This window comes from Phocoena sinus, chromosome 18 (genome assembly GCF_008692025.1).
Source record: "Phocoena sinus isolate mPhoSin1 chromosome 18, mPhoSin1.pri, whole genome shotgun sequence".
Taxonomy (NCBI): domain Eukaryota; kingdom Metazoa; phylum Chordata; class Mammalia; order Artiodactyla; family Phocoenidae; genus Phocoena; species Phocoena sinus.
Genome location: NC_045780.1, coordinates 4,468,474 through 4,489,774, shown reverse-complemented (window position 1 = coordinate 4,489,774; position 21,301 = coordinate 4,468,474). Strand labels below are relative to the sequence as shown.

Below are 21,301 nucleotides of genomic sequence, written 5' to 3'. Positions count from 1 at the left end.
TGCGGTACGCAGTCCTCTCACTGTTGTGGCCTCTCCCGTTGCGGAGCACAGGCTCCGGACGCGCAGGCTCAGCGGCCATGGCTCTCGGGCCCAGCCGCTCCGCAGCATGTGGGATCTTCCCGGACCGGGGCATGAACCCGTGTCCCCTGCATTGGCAGGTGGACTCTCAACCACTGCGCCACCAGGGAAGCCCTAGTCCACTTTCTTGCAATAATAAATACTAGTTGCTAAATGAGATCTCAATTTTTAGTGATGACAGAATCTCACAGGGCCACTGAGGCGACAGCTCTGACCATCCAGCACTCGAATGCTGAGATGGAGAGAGTCAGGTCCACAGAAGAGAACGCTGTGGGTCAGTGAGCTGAGGACGAGCCCAGCCTCTCCCCAACACGCAGCTGGAGAGTGAGAGCAGAGCAGTTAATCCAAGCGGACCTGTATGTCTTCACCTGAGAAATGATGGCGATGGACCACGTTGGTGTCCATCGCGTTGTCTGACTGCATCCCACATTTGAGATGATTGGTTCTCGGAGTATGTTTATATAGGCTTAACACAAAGTTTAATGAAAATCACCTACTCTTCTGTGATACATTTTAATTTTTTCTTCTATTTTATTTTCTAGGAAACTTTGCTCACTGACTTCAGAACCTGCTAATAAATTTCAAAAACAGTTTGGAAACCACCATCCCCATTGTTGCTGTTTACGATTCTCAACAACGAACTGGCTGAGTCGAGGTAAGCCCAGCATACGCTGGGATGTATTTGCCGTTTTGAAAGTGAAATGTCATCTTATCTTTGTCATTTGCCACATTCTTATAAAAGGCCAGTGGGGAAAAAAAAAACCTGCTTTCTGATTGAGAATTCTGGCAGGGTGGTAATTCTCGTTGACTGAGATTAATTTGACTCCCTGAGGACGCATAGGAAAATGAGAGGTGGGCACAGTGGTACGTAATCAAGGTCAAAGGCATGGGCAGCGAAGAGATGGAAGTGGGGAGGGCAGGGATGGGTCCTTTCCTCCACTGCCTGTCGCTCAGCGGTAACTGGAAGGGCTGATGTGTGTGAATTTGCTGTTGGGAGTTTCTATGACTGCGACACTTAGGTTTGTGAATCCCTGAGCTCCTGCATTGTTAAAGGCTCTGGGACCTCCAGCATGGCGATCGATGCAGAGGGGAACGTTCTGCTCGTCCAGTGGGACCCCGGACCTTGCGCTGGACAACAAATCCCGGGATTGGAAAACACAGCTGGGGACTGGGTTGAACCAGGAAAGTCGGCGTAGACCTTGCCTTTGAGACCTTGAAGCAATTGTGTGATTGAAAAATCTGCCAACTCTTGTCCTCATTTCCTGGGGTCCTAAATGAGCTTTCAGTTGGCTGAGGCTGGGAAACCACAGCCCCAGAGGCTCATCTGCAGCCACGCCCAGCACGTCCTCCAACCTGGAAAGGTGTGGCTGCCTCTGTGGATCAGAAAATTGGAACAGAGGAACAAACAAGGCCTAGGGCACCCTCAAGCGAAGGACAAGAATCTCCTGGCTCCTGGCCCAACCCTCTGGTATTTAGTCCTTGTGTCTGGACGGAAGCAGGCTCACAGGAGTGACGACAACATCTTAGTACCTGAGCATGTCATGAGCACCTGCTGTGTACCAGGCCCTGCACCAAGGGCTTCATGTGCGTCCATTAACGTCATCTCAGAAAGCAGACTCTGTGAAGCTGGTACCATTTTATCCCTGGTTCCAGCTAAACCGATTAAGGATGGCGGGAGGAGGCGGCCACTTCCTCCAGGCCCGGAGGGACTTTCAAACTCCAAATTAGGGAGCGCGGAGCCGAATGCGTCTTATTGAAGGAAACCAAGATGGCCTTTGCCCAGAGTCCTCTGAGTCATGGATAAATACATTCGAGAAGGAAATGAATTCAATTGAGCTAATTCAAATTTCATGCCACTTAATTTTAATGGGACGAATATTAGCCCGCCAGTAACACTTTTAAGTGGTTGGAATATGAATACATGCAGTTCGATGTTGAACTGGAGATATTATCTCACCATCATTGAATCTGATTCGTCTCAGGGGAAACGTAGGAGGCGTTTTTAGTGGCCACGGAGGTGGCTGACTGAAATTCTAATAAACCTGGGAACGGATGAATAAAACACTGTCCCGCAGCCGACACCCAGGGTTTCAGCATCTCTGAAGCTTCTAGAGGCTCAGCCCAGGGCAGGTACATGACCCTTTCTCTTCTTCATCATTAACGTCCCCGGGGCCAGGCACAGAGCACGCGCGATGGGGATCATGTCATAGGTCACCCCGCTGCAATTGCGGCTCGCTCCCCTTTCTCCCTCACTACCCTGTGATCCCGGTGACAGCAGGAGTCACATCCCCATGTCTTCTGGGGCTTCGTATCATGGCCTCTAACCCAGTGCCTTTGGATGAATTATTAGTGCTGATGGCCAGTATTGCCACGTGCGGACGCCGACCTCTGCCCTCACACACGTTCCTCCACCGAAGACTCCATCAGCCTGCGGGTCCTCCCAGACCTCACCCCTCAGCCTTCATTCCAGCAACAATCCTAAAATAAACCAACCGCACGCACATCTGACGTTCGCCAACCCTATAGCAACATTTCCAAATAAATTCTGGGACGTGTTCAAGGGCATTCCAAGGGGGTGAAGAAAGAGATCCCAGGCTAAGATAGTTTGTGAAGCCCTGGGTGCAACTCAGTGAAATGCTTCCTTAGGGAAGACTTCTCGGAGCCTCTAACGTGCTACCAAGTGCTGTAATTTTCCTAGAAGGACTTAACGGCGTTCAGCTTTTCTGTGTTGGTTAGGATTCCCCAGAGGCAGACCCTGAGACAAAGATTTAGTATAGTAATCTATCTTGGGTGTGATCCCAGGAAACGTTGGTAGGGATAGAGAAGTGAGACAGGCGAGAGAATAGAGCAACGAGCAGGGTTTTAAAGCAAGTTACCTGTAATGAACTGACTGAACGTCTGTGTCCCCTCAATGCATATTTTGAAGCCCTAGCCCCCGTGTGGCTGTATTTGGAGATGGGGCCTTTATGGAAGTAATTAAGGTTAAATGGGGTCATAAGTGTGGGCCTGATCCGATAGGGTTAGTGTCCTTACCGGAAGAGGATGAGGGCTTCCTTGCTGTCTCCACATGTACACGTGCGCTCACCGAGGAAAGCTATGGGGGAGCTTAGTGAAAAGGCCAGAAAGAGGATCCTCACCAGAAGCTGAACTCTGCCAGGACCTTGATCGTCCAGCCTCCAGAGCTGTGAGGAAATAAAATTTCACCGTTTCGGCCCCCCCAGTCCGTGGCATTTTGTCATGGCCACGCAATCTGACAAATACCTTCCCTTCGTGAGTAAGGAGCTTAATCCTGCTGCGAGTCAGAGGCAGACATGCACCGGGGACTTGGTTAAACCCCAAGGAGACAAACTGGGGTGGTTGAGGCCGACACCTCCGAACAATAACAGGATATAAAGGGAGCTTCGCGAGCTGCGGGCATTGGCGTGCCCGGAACCGGGTGGGCAGCAGAAACAGAGCCATTCCCACGTCCTCCGGGCTGCGGGGGCTTCTTCAGTCTAAAAAATTTATGCCACTTGGTAGTGCTGAGACTCAGAGAGGAGAGAGGGAGGCGGGATACTTGTACAATTCCCATCCGTCGTGCTCCGGGGCATGAACTTCCCGGCACTGCCGACCTGCGGCGCAGGTGGCGAAGCGGCCTCTAGACCAGAGGAGGTCCTCAGGCTGGAGGTGCACGTGCGGGGTTCTGGAAGCTGCCTGGCGTCCCCTGAGGGGCCAGGGGACGTGCGGGGCGGGGTGGGGGGTCGACAGCACCTGGCACGCTGTTCGGCCTTGGACTGGCGTCTTGTGGACAGTGATGTTCCTTGATGCAGTTTGGAAAGCTCTGCTCCAGACCCATTTCAGGCCGCCCAGAAGCGTTCGATTTCCTGTCAGACTCTGTCCACCTGCTCATACTTAGTATTAGTTTGCAAGGGCTGCCCCAACAAAGTGCCACAGACTGGGTGGCTGAAAAAAACCGAAATTCATTTCCTCTCAGTTCTGGAGGCTCTGACCCTGAGAGCAAAGTAGGGGCAGGGTTGGTTCCTTCTGAGGCCTCTCTCCTTGGTTTGCAGACGGCCACCTTCTCCCTGTTTTCACATGGTTTTCCCTCTCCCTGTGTGAGTCTGTGTCCTAATCTCCTCTTCTTATAAGGACACTAGTTGTATGGGGTTAGGGCCCACCCTCATTTTAACCGAATCATCACTTTAAAGGCTTTCTCTCCAAATTCAGAGACACTCTGAGGTACTGGGGGCTAGGACTTCAACATACCAATTTTGGGGGAACATAACTCAGCTCCTAAGCCATTTATCCCTCCACTGGCATCAAGGCAAGTCATTTGAGAAACACCAAAGGGTTGTGAAGCGAGCAGGACCTGCCTCAGACCCAACCCTATAGACGGGTGTGTCTCAAAGAACACGTCCCTCTGAAGGGAGTTCTTGGGTCACGGCGGAGACGCTGACTGAGGCCCATCCAACCACCAACATCCCCAGCAGAGTGGAGCACGTGTTACAACCGATGAAGCTACGCTGACACGTCATATAAAGTCCACAGTGCACATTAGAATTCACTCTGGTGTCATAATTTCTGCAGGTTTTGACAAATGGATGACATGTATCCACCATCGCAGTATCAACGAGAGTCGTTTCACTGCCCTTAAGGATCCTCTGTGTTCTTCCTGTTCATCCTTCCCCCAGCCCCTGGCAACCACTGATCTTGTTACTGTCTCCATAGTTTTGTCTTTTCCTGAATGGTTGGAAGTAGCCTTTTCACACTGGTTTCTTGACTTAATGAAATGCATTAATATCATGTCTTGAGAGCTTATTTCTTTTTAGCACTGATTTCTTGACATTCCATTGTCTGGACGTGCCGCAGTTTACTTTTCTATTCACATCCTGAAGGGCATCTTGGCTGCTTCCAAGTTTGGGCAGTTATGGATTCTGGGTGTATTTTGATGGTAAAGTCAACAGAATTTCCTGACACTTTGGGTATTTTGTGAGTAATGGCCCTAAAGAGGATGCCAAGGCATTTGGCCAATGCAGCTGAGAGAACAGGATTCCCGTGGATCCCCGCACACACAGGAGGACAGGGAGATGATGGGCTAACAGTGGCCACACCAGTAATCGTAACCCTCATTGACAGACCTTAGCTTTCTGCCAGGCTGGGATAAGTGCACCGTGCCCCTTATCCCGTGTCACACTCACACCAGTCCTAGGAATAGATGCTGTTAACATCCTCATTTTACAAACAGGAAACAGAGGCAAGTTGTTTCCTTGCTCCAGGGCACCCGGGTCTGCTCATACCTGGCTTCTGAGACCGTAAATATTTATTATATGATAGTTGGCGTTTTTACGCAAACACATCAGCCTGGTTAATATAAAGCTCCCCAAACCAGGGTAAATCCTCAGAGAAATGAATGTCACTATGTGAGGATTCATGGGAGGAAGCTGGCTGACCATTTCCCGTGGTGACAACATCCAACATGCTGGCAGCAGTGTTTTCTAATTCTGGTGAAGTGAAGAGTTCGTGGTTCAGAGCCTGGTACACAGTGGGTGCTCCAGAAACACAGGCCATCAGCTTGGAGAGGCGAGTAACAAAACTTGGGTAACCTGGGTGCCTAAACGAAAACTTGTACAATCTGAAACTTGACTTGTACGTTTCCCCTATTGATTTGACCAAAAGTATTCAATCTCTTCTAGGCTCCCTTTGAGTGGCTACAAAATCACTGCGTCCATCAGTGGTTCTCAAGAGCCATCCCCCAACCAATCTGGGCTCTGGTAGTTTCCACCCAGCTGGGGCAGAATGAAAAAAGTCAGAACACTGCAGTGAATTTTCATAAAACAAGATGTATTTCATTTAAAGCCCGATCCTTTCGTTTGAGATATGTCCTGTTTTTAAAGCCTAAAAATGCCTTTTTTTTCCTATGAAATAATAATGAAAGTAGTTAGAAGTTTGCTTGCCTAAATGAATTTATGGAGCAAAGTAAAAGCCCCCAGGCCAGTCTCTTCTTTTTGTTGTTGCTACTGCTGGTGAGGAAACTTACCAACCCATGAAATCCAAATTTCTGGGTGTCACTGACCTTACGTAATCGACGTAAACTCAGTTGACTATAAAAGCAATCAGAAATGTGAGCTCAAATGTAGAATGATCAAGAGTTAGGACAGGTCGGCTCTACTGCCAAGGGAAGTATGCGTCGATTACCCGCCCCCATATCACCCTGGGTTAGGCGGCGTCATCCAGAGATGAAAACACAGAGCTAGTCACTCTCCTTCACTGTTCACAAGCCCGCTGCCAGAGCGCTTCTAGCTACATGTTGTCACACCCCGTGTACACACCTTGCAGAATTTGGGGTGTAAATTTCCCACCCCCCCACCTCTTGGTCTTGCTAAAGGAGTCAAGGAGAGGGAAGATGCTTTACCTCCTACACAATTTCTTGCCAAATTTATAGAAAAAAAATGAACATAAGCGATTAAAAGGCAACAAACGTTGCACACTGATGGTATCTCCTGCAGTGTCCTGTAATGGGCGGGGGTGTGGTGGTGAATGGAGAACACAGCCCCGCTCATTACTGAAAGCCAAGCAAAACCTCCCGATCCGCTGAATTCCAAGCCATGGAGGACATCCTTCGGGATCTCACTGCCTGGCGTCCCACCTCTCTTTTCTTCTGAGGAAATGCTCATTCGGCCAAGTTCAGACGGAATCTTCACTGCAGGACTCCACACAGGACTTACCTCATCCGGTCAGAACGCACGGTTGGTTCAGAGCTGGGCACACACCAGGCCGGGCCAGAGTCCTCCGTGGGAATTCCTCTCTCCAGCTGGGAAGATGGTCTCAGCGTGCCAGCCTGGGGCGGCCTGGGGGCACTTTCATGGCTTCACGGGAGATGCTGGTCTAGGAAAGGACCGTTTGAGTTTGGCGAAGTCAGGGGGGGGCTGACCGAGGGCCTCAGCACACGGGTGGGACTCTGTTCCTGAAGTTCCCCCTCCTCTGCCTTGAGCCTCTCCAGGACCTTTCCCAGCCATGCCAGACAGCAACATCCGTTTTAAATTAAGTTGGTCTGAATTGCGTTTCTGCCCCTTGGCAACAAAAGTCCTAACAGATACACCGATAAACATAGAAATTTGGAGTAAAGTTTAAATCCTTCTTTTTGTCACAAGCAATCTTTCAAGGGGAAGGGGTAACAGCAGGACTGTGGATGCATGGCTGACCCTGGCAATCGGAGGAGCTGCCCTGGCCCCTGGCTCCCGGGTGTCTGCCATTTAGCCACATCCAACCCCAGAGTGAGTTTTCTCAGTCTCTTCTTTTAACTCTTCCCGGGTCTCAAAACTGCAAAAAACCTGCATATCTCTGCCATCCACCTATTACCCTTTCCCTTCCCAAGCCTCCATTCTTTTTTCTTGTTTCCCAAACACATTAAAGAGGGAAGAAGTCCCACTGCTGTAAGCTCTGTAGGTCAGGGTCCATCTCCGTGTTATTGACAACAGTGATGTCTGGTTGGCGCCGTCATTCACTTTCCCTAAACTGCTCTGCTGATGTGAGGCTCCTAAAATTTTGGCACGTGGTTTGAACTGTGTCATACTGAAAAGCCTATATGTATTTTTTTAAAAAAATAATTAATTTATTTTTGGCTGTGTTGGGTCTCTGTTGCTGTGCCTGGGCTTTCTCTAGTTGTGGCGAGCGGGGGCTACTCTTCGTTGCGGTGCGCAGGCTTCTCATTGTCGTGGCTTCTCTTGTTGCGGAGCACGGGCTCTAGGCGCACTGGCTTCAGTAGTTGTGGCACGTGGGCTCAGTAGTTGTGGCTTGCGGGCTCTAGACCACAGGCTCAGCAGTTGTGGCGCACGGGCTTTGTTGCTCTGCGGCACGTGGGATCTTCCCGGGCCAGGGCTCGAACCCATGTCCCTTGCATTGGCAGGCAGATTCTTAACCGCTGCACCACCAGGGAAGCCCTATGTGTTTGTTTAAATGACGGTTTTCCATCGCTTTATTCTAAAAATGCTTTGAATCATCACAGAAATTGAGAGGAAGATGTACATCTCTTCATTACAGCATTTGCTGCCTGGTATTACTGTTCCTTTTTATCTGTCTGTCACCACCAGACTGTACATGCCTGTGAGGAGAGACAGCACGTCTTACTGAATTTGTATGCCCAGCCCTTAGCATGGTTCTTTGGCAGTCACGGTGTCCGATGCCTCTCCATGAGGTGCAAGCGATTCCTACAACTCTGTAGAACCTTGCTTCTCAAAGTGTGGTCCGTGGGCCAGCAGCATCGGGATCACTAGGAGAGAGGGCTGCAAATGCAGAATCTGGGCCCCACCCCGGAGCTGCTGATTGGGAGTTGCTACCTGGCGTGCAGAGAGAGCTGGGGTGATCTTGCAGAGTCAGGGGCTGATTGATGGGAGAAGGGAGAAGGAGGGGGAGTCAGGGGTGGATGAGCCTGCAGGGCTGGAGTGAGGAATGACAGTGAGCCCCAGGGGAAGACCGGCCAGCCAGAGGATGACGCCCCTGTAGGAAGGAGTTAGTTCTAGGGTCCTGTGCCCTGCAGGCCGTCTTTATTCATACAGGACCCCCTCCCTCGCTGTGGAGAAAGGCAGTAGAGAAAACCTTCACTGCTGACGGGAAAAGACCAGAAGATCACGCCTTTTCCTTCTCGCATCTTTAAACTTAAGATCTAGGTGCTCTGTTTTTTGTATCCAGGGGAGACAGGCTCGTAAAAGCAGACAGCGATCAGGTTCTTACTCTTAGAAACTATTGATGCGTTAAAATGAAAACATAAACTAGCACGGCCACTTCAGTCCCTAAATGAACTGGGTTTTGGCACTCTGCTTCTGTAGGAACTCAGTAAATGATTTCCATTTGAACACACAGCTCAAGGAGCACTTAATAAGTGCAATTTGACGACGTTAATGATGATTCACATAGCAGCTCCCTATAAATCCAGTCAAGCCAATGCTTCCTGGGAATGGTAATTAGAAAGCCAAGTCCAGGACACACCCACGGAAGGGGGCCTCTTGGGGATCCGAATGCAATGTGGTCAATGGCAATTCTGAAACAGCTGGCTGAGCATTTTCCTGCTTCAAAGATCTGCTTCCCTAACCTGTTCGCCCGGTATCCATCCCCACTGCTGATCCTGAAAAACCACCCTAAGCAATTCTATTGACCACGGAGATAGCAGTTTAGAGAGAGGCGTGGAGAAGCGGGCCGCTGGAGAATGGGACTCCGCAGGGGGACCTCAGGAACGAAATAGGTCACCGGGCTCCCGGGCAGCGCTGCCCCGCCCCCGCGCGGTGCAAGCCCCGACCGCCAGCCGGGGTGGGATGAGGGGCCGCGGCAGCGAGGGTGACAGTGCACTTCTCCGCCTCTGGGTCGTCTCGCTCCCGCAGGGCGCTGGGGGGCTCTCGCCGCCCCGCGCCCCGCGCAGCCCCGACCCCTGGGGCGCGCGCCGGCCTCTCGGGGCTCCGGCGGCGGCGGCGGCGCCGGCGCGCGCGCGGACGGGCACGGGGCGGGGGCGCGCGCGCGTGCCGCGAGCGGGCGGCCGGGCGGCCGGGCGGGGAGAGCCGGGCGCGCGAGCCGAGCGCGCAGCTCACCTGCCGCCGCCGCTCACCTGGCGAGGAGCGCGCCCCCGCCCTCCCGGCCGAGCACCGAGCGCGGCAGCCGCCCCTCGCCCCGCGGGCCCTGCGCCGACAGGCCACACGGGTCGCCCGCGCGCCTCGGGAGCAGCGGAGGAGCCCCCCGGCCTGGGCGCGCCAAGGTGACCCCCGCGATGCCTCCGTCCCCGCGGGCAGCCTGTCGCGGGGCCCCGTGAGTCCCCTCGCGTTCGCCGCGCCCCCGCCGCCAGGGCAGCGGCCGTGGTGCATGGGCGTCTGTCTGTCTCTGTGTCTGTCCACACCTCCATCGCGCGCGCCCGCCTTTCGTGGCCCTGCCGCGACTGCCCCGTGCGCACGGGGGAGGCCGGACCCTCTTTGTTCTGACCGGGATGTGAGTGTGTGCACGCGCGCCGGGCGGCTGGCGGGGGCGGGGGGGGGGGGCAGTTTTGAACATTCCACCGAGGAGGGCGGCCCCGGCTCGTGACCTGTCGCCGTGGCGCGGTCCCCAAGCGGCAGCCCCGGTGCCAGGCTCCTTTTGCAGCACGCGAGACGGATTTTCACGTGTGTCCCCAGCACTTTAGCAAACCGTCCGCCGCGGTCCCGCGTGTGCCCGCCCCGCTCACGCTCGTGTGTGCAAATCCCATCCTGTGTTCCCCCCAGCGCCAAAGGGCTTTTTTTTTTGGTGTGGTGGGTTTTAAGCCACGGAGACTTTGGCTTTTGTTTTATTCCCTCTCAGTTTGTAATTCAGGAAGCTTGTGGCATTTGGGTGTAGTATCTGAGTAGGGGCTGGCTTTCTGTTCGTGTGGGTTTTGCGTGATGTTGGATTGTCACCCTGCTGTATCTCAACATTAAACAGCCTGTCTTTTCGTTGAAGAGGACGGGGGTTAAAATGAATGAAGACCTGAAGGTCAATGTAAGCGGGCTGCCTCGGGATTATTTAGATGCCGGAGCTGCGGGGAACGTCTCGGCTGCTGTCTCTTCCCAGGTTCCTGGTGTGGAGCCAGAGCCAGAGCTGGTTGTCAACCCGTGGGACATTGTCTTGTGTACCTCGGGAACCCTCATCTCCTGTGAAAATGCCATCGTGGTCCTTATCATCTTCCATAACCCCAGCCTGCGGGCACCCATGTTCCTGCTCATAGGCAGCCTGGCGCTTGCAGACCTGCTGGCCGGCATTGGACTCATCATCAATTTCGTTTTCGCCTACCTGCTGCAGTCAGAAGCCACCAAGCTGGTCACCATTGGACTGATTGTCGCCTCTTTCTCAGCCTCTGTCTGCAGCTTGCTGGCTATCACTGTTGACCGCTACCTCTCCCTGTATTACGCTCTGACCTACCACTCAGAGAGGACGGTCACGTTTACCTATATCATGCTTATCATGCTCTGGGGGACGTCTATCTGCCTGGGACTGCTGCCCATCCTGGGCTGGAACTGCCTCCAAGACGAGTCCACCTGCAGCGTGGTCAGACCCCTCACCAAGAACAACGCCGCCATCCTCTCCATCTCCTTCCTCTTTATGTTTGCGCTCATGCTTCAGCTCTACATCCAGATCTGTAAGATCGTGATGAGGCACGCCCACCAGATAGCCCTGCAGCACCACTTCCTGGCCACCTCGCACTACGTGACCACCCGGAAGGGGGTCTCGACCCTGGCCATCATCCTGGGGACCTTTGCTGCTTGCTGGATGCCTTTCACCCTCTATTCCTTGATAGCCGATTACACCTACCCTTCCATCTACACCTACGCCACCCTCCTGCCCGCCACCTACAACTCCATCATCAATCCTGTCATATATGCTTTCAGAAACCAAGAGATCCAGAAGGCGCTTTGTCTCATCTGCTGCGGCTGCGTCCCGTCCAGCCTCTCGCAGAGAGCGCCGTCGCCCAGCGACGTGTAGCGGCACTCCACTTAGGAGCCTGCATTACCAAGCACTCCCACTGCCTGGCCGAGCGGTTGAGATGCTCTCCTTAAATTCTTTCTGTTGGATTCTCTCTGAAGCCACAGGAGCACTTTGAAACGTTTATTTAGATAAGTTAAGTGATTGAAGTGAAAATAATGTTACCAGTGTTTTCACCCTCTGAAAACAATTGAGTTCTTTGCTCGATACAATTTCGTTCGGTTTGGGGTGGTTTGTGTTTTTTTTAAGTATTTTATTTGGAGGCAGGGTTTTTGTTTCATATTGTTTGGAGGACTGGTAGTGCGGGGGGGTGGGGAAAGGAAGGGGTATGACATGGCCATGAAATTATAAAAAGTAAATTGGTCCCAGAGTTTTTACCTGGACTTTAAAATAAAACTGAGTTATTGAGGAGAACAGAGACATTACTTTTTCCAGACCTTTTTTTTTTTTTTTTTTAACATCAAGGTAGATTTTCAGTGCTGCATGTATCTAACAATACAATCACTCTGAAGCCAGTGGAAATAGTTTACATGATTTATGTTTGGAAGGGACATGATTTTATTAACATGAACTCAGTAATAAGTTACCAACACTGAAACCATGAACCCATTCTTTTCCATTCTTTCTTTACTTTCAGCAATTACTGTTCACAAAAATTATTTTGGTACTCCTATGATGGTTGTAATTCTTTCTGCATGGCTGCCTGTGTCAGCTAGACCACTGGTTTCAAATGTTGCCATGTAAATCCAGAATCAAGTGAGTCACTTTTCAATATGGTTTTTCCATGTGTCCTTCTAAAATGAAATATGAAATTTGTTGTGATTTACATATGAAGTAGGATTGATTAGGTACACCACGGTAGTTTTTTAAGCTACAGTCTGTGTTCAGGAAACAAAAGAAAAAAATTAATAACATTATTCAAAGTGGATTAAATTGATTTTAGTATATTCCAAAAAATAATTAATGTAAAGCTATATCACAAAATATGAAAAGCATCACTCTTCCCATTTCTCTATATCTAAGAATGTATTAATAGTTATTCTTGGTTGAGACAAATAGTATTACATATTGTAGACCAAGTATTTCTGGTTCATACTGTCTGTGGTGTCAATGCATTTGAAACAAGTGGTCTCCTACTTTACTGATTAAGTTGTGAGTAAATAACATACATATCTGATTGTGATGTATATCAGCTACATTATGTAAGTTTACAAGCAGAATGACCACATGGCTGTTCATGAAAAGTTAAATTTGAGCCCCTTTTCTTTCTCTTCACCAGAAAGCAACTTAAATTCAATAAAAACTATATTGCCTGTTTTCAGAGAGCAAGGAAATGATACAGAAGAATTAATTTTAAACATACCGTATAATGATTGTGTTTGATCGTCATTTGTGTTAGCACAGACAGATGTTTTGGACACAGATACCTTCCCTCCACTTGCAGTGTACTTACAGCTGTGTCTATACAACCAGTGGGAGAATTTCTGGACAGCCCATCAACTTAACCCATTCAGATGTTGGAAGACCAGTATTTCAGGGTCCTTGGGGAATCATCTGTAATCAGTTAACCTCATTGGTCCGCCCCAAACATTGTGCCCGCGGTGGTCTGAGGTCCATTCTGGCAGCCTGCGTGCTGAAGCCCTCTCTCCAGAGCACCTCCCAGGGCAGCGCGAGTGTGAATCGAGCCTACACTTGAATCCGCGCCTCCTCTCGTATGTCACTTACGGTAGAGGAGAAGGGTTGAAACATTTCAGAAGTGGGAAAGGATTTTCAGTCCACAGAACTGGATGACCCATCTCAACCTTTAAAAAATTCTTCAGGGCTTCCCTGGTGGCGCAGTGGTTGAGAGTCCGCCTGCCGATGCAGGGGACACGGGTTCGTGCCCCAGTCTGGGAGGATCCCACATGCCGCGGAGCGGCTGGGCCCGTGAGCCATGGCCGCTGAGCCTGCGCGTCCGGAGCCTATGCTCCATGGCGGGAGGGACCACAGCGGTGAGAGGCCCGCGTACCGCAAAAAAAAAAAAACACAAACCCCCCCCCCCAAATTCTTCAACATGTGATGGAGTTGGTAGGTTGAATGTGATGAGTCTTGTTTGTTTTTAATCACTTGAAAGTTAATAGCGTCTCCACGGGAGAAATGACTACGGTCAGTTGGTTTTGACGAGAGCTGGGAAATATCCATAATGAGGTTTGAAAGCAATACGTGTGTTTTTGTAGAAATGGTGGTTGCCATTTGCATATCTCTAATAGTAATTATAATGATCATAATAAGTACGGTTTTTCACCACGTGTTGTGTGCTGGGCGCTTTACCTGCTCTGTTGCTGTATTCACAAAAACACACATTTATAGTTAAGAAAACTGAGGCTCAGAGAGGCTAAGAAATTTGTCCGAGGCCACAGAGCTTCAAGGGTAAAGGAAGGATATGAATCCAGGGTTTCCGGAGTCTATGCCTGTCTCCTTCCCTGCACGGGACTAACTTTGATGCCTACCTGGATATGAGGGAAATGATATGTAATATGTTAATGTCACTAAGGTTTTAGTCCTACAATTAAGACATAAAGCTTCCTGTTTAAAATTACGTGGGGGACTTCCCTGGCGGTCCAGTGGTTAAGACTACACGCGTCCACTGCAGGGGCGCAGGTTCAATCCCTGATCAGGGAACTAAGATCCAACGGGCCACGTGGTGCAGACAGAAAGTAAAAAAAAAAATAAAGTAAAATAAAATAAAAGGACATGCTATTAGACAACAGTGTTTTAAAAAAATAAAATAAGATTACGTGGTTTGTGACTATCAACGTGGTCCTACCTACAGGAACGAGGCCTGTTTTTATTATATTCAGTTCTCTTCTTCCCTAAGCATTTCTCCCATTTGGCGCCAAGGCCATCCCCCAGAGGCAAATGGCAATATTTTAATGCAGAGAGGTGAGGGCACCCTTATTGTGCAGAGATTTTCCCTTCATTTACTGTTTTAAACTTCCCGTTATATACTTACATCAGTATATAATGGTCTTATAAATGTTAGCTAAATGGCTGCTTTTGCCTCCTGTTTTTAAAACATCTGATTTCAGCTGAGATTTTTTCAATCAACTGTAACATGTTCTTACTGTTTACTTTCAATTGTGAAGATTTCTGGATGTTTATGTGATTTCCTCAAAGCTTCTTTGTTTCTGTGGGGTTAATGATTAAGAAATGTGCACGTCTTGATATATATGTGTACGTCTCTGTATGTGTGCGTGTATGCATCTATATATGCATATATACGTTCAAGAATGTGAACTTTGCAACAGGACTAAAAACATCATAGAAAACAATATTTCCAACAGTCCTAAGGTTAGCAGGTAATCTTTTACTCCATTTGATTAAAACTTTCAGCTACCAAGATATTTGTATTATTTCCAGTAGAAAGAGTTATCCTGTAACAATGACAGTTCAGTTACTTTACCAGAATCTTTAGTCAAGGCTAATTATCCAGGTAGTGGCTCTCCCGGGTTTTGTTTCCTTTTATCCCTGTAACTCTGTTTCTTTGTCTCAGTCACGTTTGTTTCTTGGCGGTAAAGGGGGCTGTCTTCCCTCTTGGTACCTGGAGGCAGAGGGGGTGATGGGAAGAGCACCTCCTTTCCCAGAAGCCTAAATGGAACAGTCGTGTTCAGTAGGGGAAAATTCCTCCACTGACTTGGCAGGCAGGAACAGTCTTGGAGTCCTCCAGAAGTTAAAGCAGAATTTAAACACGTTTGAAAGAGAAAATGAGAAATAAATAAAAGTATTTTGGAGACGTCGTAAACTTTTTGTTTTTAGAGAACTGCTTACTCCATTATTAAAATAATGATTAACTTTATTTCATGATAGTATATACATCATATGAAATTAGGACAACTTACCATTTCAAATTTAAAATACATATTAAGTAGGTGACTGCGATGGTGTTTTATTAAACAACGTTTATGTTTCCACTTTGATTATATGCCTGGTGTAATGAAGGAACAGACTGCTTTCTTGTCCCCTTTAAAAAATGGAATAATTATTGGATGGTTTTGATATCTGGTTGGAATTTTAAAATCTGGTTGGAACTTTTAGAATCATCAAACATAGTTTATATACATCAAGGAAGTAAAAACATGGTTGGAATTAGCAAACAGATCTACTGGCCTCTGGCAAACAATGCAGAAAAAATTACTGGTAATTTCGACTAGGGATCCTCAAAATTGAAATATTTAAAAGGCATACAGATCATCTGAGATTCTTATTAAAATGCAGATTCTGGGCTTCCCTGGCGGCGCAGTGGTTGAGAGTCCGCCTGCCGATGCAGGGGACGCGGGTTCGTGCCCCGGTCCGGGAAGATCCCACATGGCGCGGAGCGGCTGGGCCCGTGGGCCATGGCCGCTGAGCCTGCGCGTCCGGAGCCTGTGCTCCGCAAGGGGAGGGGCCACAACGGTGAGAGGCCCGCGTACCGCAAAAAAAAAAAAAAAAAGCCGATTCTGCTTCAGGAGGTCTGGGGCATTGCTAACGTTCTAGCAAGTTTTCAGGTGATGCTGACAGTGTGTAGCCAGTACTTTGAGTCACAAGGCTAACTGTCACGCCTTTAGCGTTCTTTAAAAAAAGTATATATACATATAAACCTCTGATAAGGATAAATAATTTTTTAAATATATAATTATAATATAAATACACACTTAAGTTATATAAATATAATTATATAATATACAATACAAATAAAATACAATGCACATTTAAATTATAGTATATTAAAATATATTATATATATATATTTCAAGTGTTTATTCTTGTCAGAAGTTAAAAGGTAACTAGTCTGTCTTTAATGGATATGAACTTTGAACTTTTCCTAGAATTTCTCAGGATCTAGTAAAGACTTTTCCCTTGTTAGTGTTCTCACTTTTTGAAATTCGGATTACCATTACCTTAGGGTAATTCTTTCAGAACTTAATATAACAATGCAATATATACATGAGTATACATAGCAAGAAAGGTTTTCATCTCCATATTTTCAAGAAGGATAGTTTTCCCTATGACACATGTGGTTTGTATTTGGGGGGCTGTGTGTACCTGCATGATTTCATCTTGAAATAACTGAGATGAAAACTTTTGTTCTCTGTGTCCTAAAATTCAACTGAACTGATCCTAAAGCAGCCCTTTTCTAGCTAGGCAAATCAGAGAAATTTTAAATATCTCACCTCGATTTTTGACATTTATCTGTAATCTTCTGTTATTTTCAGCATTGAAAATGCTATTAATGTTAACAGTTATGATGGTCATTACATCCACTGTACTTCTTTTCGGCCCAAGGACGTAAGAGTATTTTTTTTTCCAATAGAAGTATGTTAAAGTACATAGTTAAAGTGGATTTTAATAGATAACTTAAATATCTCTACAGTATAAAATATTTACAGAAGAAATCTAAGAATTTTTTAATCATAAAAATTCAAATCATAGCATCAAAGCGCCAGGGAACAAATTTTCAATTGGAAATAAGTTTGGAGCAGAAATGGAAGCACTTCCTAGGGCACAGATTTCCCTAGTGATTGACTAGTTGAACAGACAATTACAAGTAGTGTATTTTAAAAGGAAAAAAGAACATCTTAATGGCATTCTCTGAAAGGTAACAGAAGTCTAGGTTACTGAGCTAAAACCTAAGGGAAAATTGGTTTGATCCAACTCTATCCTTACTCCTTCCAGGATCCTTTTGAAATAGGAGCAAATTTATTCTTGGATGCTATAGAATCTGACAGTCGGAAGAAAATTTACAGAGTGGAATCTTCTATATCGAATCTAGATCATCCAAGTCAGGGTATCTTTGGAAACTAGAGTCCCACACTTACCCTCAAAGCTCAGCAGCATTTTAATATCCCTAATCACAGTCTTCCTTGTAACACTCTAATTCTGCTTACCTTGGCCCAGCCCTGGAGATGCAGAGAAGGCCCTAGTCACAGTCAACATTTATACATTGAAAATATCCATTAAACAGCATTCTCTCCTTCTTCAAACAGTGTTATCCCAATGACTTAAATCATTTTTCCGGATTGATTTCATTTTATATCCTTTTGATCCTTTTTTCCATGTCATCTACCATTTCTCTGCAGCCTCTTCAACTCTAGTAATCAAAGCTGGGCTCCAGTGGCCCACTAAATGTGGAACTTCCTGAGGCAGAACGACCGATTACCCTCTGCGTCTGCTGGCCGGGTGGCCATGGGCCTTCAAGCAGGGGCCCCAACCAGGAGCATCAGCATCTCCTGGGAACATGTTAAAATGCAGAGTCTCAGGCCTCAGCCCAGACCTACTGACTCAGAAACCTGGGACGTGAGGCCCTGCAGTCTGCCTTTTAACAAGCCCCCCAGAGGGTTGCACACTTGAGTTTGAGAACCATGCCATGCAGCTCTGACCAAATCCCGACATCGTTCTGACATAACTAAGGGCATTGAGATCTCATCAGGCCTAGGACCCCACTGGCTTTCCTGCTGCCTGAGCCCTGAAGGATGATTCTGGTTTGTGGTGTGCTGCCTTGCACTAATTACTGTGGCACTTGTCGCTTTTCTGGGGGGTTATTTTCTAATTCGTCAAGGTCAGTTGAACTTCTGCCCCTTCCAGCAGGGCCGTTCCACTGTCATGCACCACGTATGTCGTGCTGGATGGCAGTCTAATGGATGTAGAGACAATTCAGTGAGAGGGGAGAAGTCCAGCCAGACCTCCTGCTTGGCATCGTAGAGACTAGTCTGGTGCTTTTCCTGTACGTGACCTATCTGTGAACCTTCCAGAATATTCCACAGGCAAGGCGGTGGTCCAGCCACGCATCATCTGTCTATCCACACCCACCATCTCTGGCCGTGGGACTTGCTACTCACACCCACACGTGCACGTACACAGCACACCCTCGCCCCTCCTCTCTCACTGTACGTACCTCCGCCTTCCTTCTCCGCTGCCCAGGTCTGAAGTCGTCGGTGGGGATGCCCAGAGGATGAGGGCCTCGAAGGTGGTTGACTGTGTGTCTGACCCTCAAGCTAGTTCAGTGGTGCCAGGACAAGAACACGGACGTGATTACACGGGGAGCGCGGTTCCTACGATATAGGCTGGCGGTCACCTCACCCCCCGCCCCCAGTACACACACCAACCTCCTCATCCGGTCGCTTACAGTCCAGAAAGGTCAGGAAAGAAGAGCAATAGTCAGGTATTGAGCAGGACTCCTGTGGATTCTAGGGACTGCCTGGAGGCTGGAGCCAAGCTGCACCTGGTGGCTCAGCAGAGTAGGATGTCATCTCCAAGGGCGCGTACCCTTCCAAACCACTGCACTGATTTGGTCACTTTTCTTTAGGAACGTTTGAAGCGATGAGAACATAACCTACTTTAAAGATCAAAAAATGATTATTAAAGACACTGTCAGTTCAAGATCCAGCAGCACATCCTGCGATAAAGGACGCAGAGGCGCTTCGCCCCCTGAGGAGGCTTTGGGACAAAGGCGGCTGCTCTCCCAGCCCAGTGACCAAATACTTCACAGATGTGGATGTACAGGAGAATTTGGCTTGTCTTCAAGTGAAAATCTAGGTATTTTTGAAACATCTGAATCCGGAGTTTATGACTGAAGTGAAAACACTGGTCTCGCAGCCCCCAGCGCTACCCCAGGGACCTCGCTCCCTCTGAATGTTTCCACCCCGTGGGAAGGTTGTCCTGGGACAGGGGCTTCCTTTCAGCCCTCCCACCCTCAACAAACTTAACCTTGTAAACAGGCTCCACCCGGGGTGAGAAGCAGAGCTGGCCCTGGTTCAGGCTGTTCTCATTCAAAAGCCATCGCTCTGCGTTTAGGTCATTGCTTTAGTTCTGGGACAGGTGACAAATCCTGAGAGGTCTTTTCATTTTTGAAAAGTGAAGCTTATTTCACTCTATCCCACCCTGCTGTTGGTGTGAAGATGGTTTCTTCCATCTCTCAGACTTGGTTTCGCCTCTAGTTACTGGCCAGCTCTTACTGACTTCCTCCGGGAAGCCCCCCTGGGTTGAAGAGGTTTGGGAAAGAAAACCTATCGGCCTCAGTGTGCCTGCCTCTCTACCTGCAGACCTACCAGAGTGACAGGGCTTGAGTCAGCAGTGTTGACCATAGCTACCATTTCTATTGGAGTAAAAATAGGTTTATGATTGTAAGAGGGAAGATGTCAATCAATGGCTACGTAGTCTTCATGAATAAAATGATTGGGAACACGGGCTCTGGACACAGACCACCTGGGTTCACATCATTTCCGACTGCCGGCTTTGGGGTGCGTTACACAACCTCTCTGAACCTCCGTGTCCTGGTTTTATGAAACGAGCATGACCTAGAAACCCACCACACAGCCTGGTGATGTGGGGCACAGGAAGGGTTTAGCATGTAGCGCTTTGCACAGACCTACTTGAATGTTATTTTGCATTAGTGCTGCTGCTAATGGGTGTATTGACTTACTCATTCTTTTTTTTGTGGCTGTGTTGGGTCTTCATTGCTGCGTGCGGGCTTTCTCTAGCTGCGGCGAGCGGCGGCTACTCTTCGTTGTGGTGCACGGGCTTCTCATTGCGGTGGCTTCTCTTGTTGTGGAGCACAGGCTCTAGGTGTGCGAGCTCAGTAGTTGTGTTGTGCGGGCTCAGTAGTTGTGGCTCACGGGCTTAGTTGCTCTGCAGCATGTGGGATCTTCCTGGACCAGGGCTCGAACCCGTGTCCCCTGCAGTTGGCAGGCGGGTTCTTAACCACTGTGCCACCAGGGAAGCCCCGACTTACTCCTTCTTCATACCCTTGAAGGTAGTATTTGAAAACTAGCCTTCAAAGGGGGGATGCTTGCACATCGCAGGTTGAGAGCCAGTCCTACAAGGCTCCTCCTTCTGTGGACCCTGGTGCTCTGCTCTGCATGTCCTGGAGCTCAAAACACTTCTGGGCCCAAATCGTCCAACAATTTATTGGCTTAATATGTGACGCCGCATTTCAGAAGTCATTGCGTTTTCAACACAGGCGCTATGATGTTTGCATGCCCAAAACATCAGTACAAAACTTAACAGACGCACTAGTCAATGCCGTTCTTTGTCACAGCAGGGCTGGCAAGCTCGGAAGAGGGATTTGCAAATTTGAAATTACAGGAATATAGGTAAATTGAAGAAACTCTCAAAATACGCTAACCAACAAAAACAGAATTTTTTAAAAAAGCAGGACAGCTGCTTTCTTAGTTCTCCTGAGGGAGAAAAGCACAGATTGTCTGTTTTCCAGTCAGCCAAGTTTACAGGCTTTCTAAGAAGATGGTCTATATATTTGATAAAAGATTTCACTGAAAATGATGGATTTGGCAGTTCATTTCAGCATAGCAGTCAACTGACTCATAGAACTTGAGACCCAAGAATAATAATCCTTACGTCAAGCAACATCTAGTTAAGAGGATATTCAGTGGAGTGTGTGTGTGTGTGTGTGTGTGTGTGTGTGTGTGTGTGTAACCTATGTAGTCTCACTTTAGGTTTTGAAACAGTTTGAGAAACTCTTGAGGATATATAAAATCAAGCTTGATTTTTCTGCAAAAGGTATGAAATAAAATGGGAATAGGACAAAACTGAAGCATTCAAGAACATATACTCAGTTTTTCCAAACGTGTTTTTATATACTTTTAAAAGCATACAATTCCATAATTAGTTATTCTTACTGTCAGTGTTACATATTTTGGATTGTATAATTTTATTTGGTAAATATTTAGAACTATCAAATCTAAACAGTTACTATTAAAAGCTGTATCGGGCTTCCCTGGTGGCACAGTGGTTGAGAGTC

At 48.1% G+C, this 21,301-nt stretch overlaps 1 protein-coding gene across 2 annotated transcripts; it reads left to right on the top strand.

The window, feature by feature from the left end:
- The first annotated feature begins 685 nt into the window (after nucleotides 1–685).
- GPR12 (G protein-coupled receptor 12) lies at nucleotides 686–12,899 on the top strand. 2 transcript variants are annotated; one of them, XM_032611492.1, is made up of 2 exons: nucleotides 686–733; nucleotides 10,510–11,652. In XM_032611492.1, the coding sequence occupies exon 2, from the start codon at nucleotides 10,525–10,527 to the stop codon at nucleotides 11,527–11,529; it is 1,005 nt and encodes a 334-aa protein (XP_032467383.1). In that variant the 5' UTR covers nucleotides 686–733; nucleotides 10,510–10,524; the 3' UTR covers nucleotides 11,530–11,652. The 2 variants fall into 2 exon arrangements, with proteins under 2 accessions (XP_032467383.1, XP_032467384.1); XM_032611493.1 differs by lacking the exon at nucleotides 686–733 and adding an exon at nucleotides 9,584–9,799 and having other exon boundaries at nucleotides 10,510–12,899.
- Nucleotides 12,900–21,301: the final 8,402 nt, after the last annotated feature.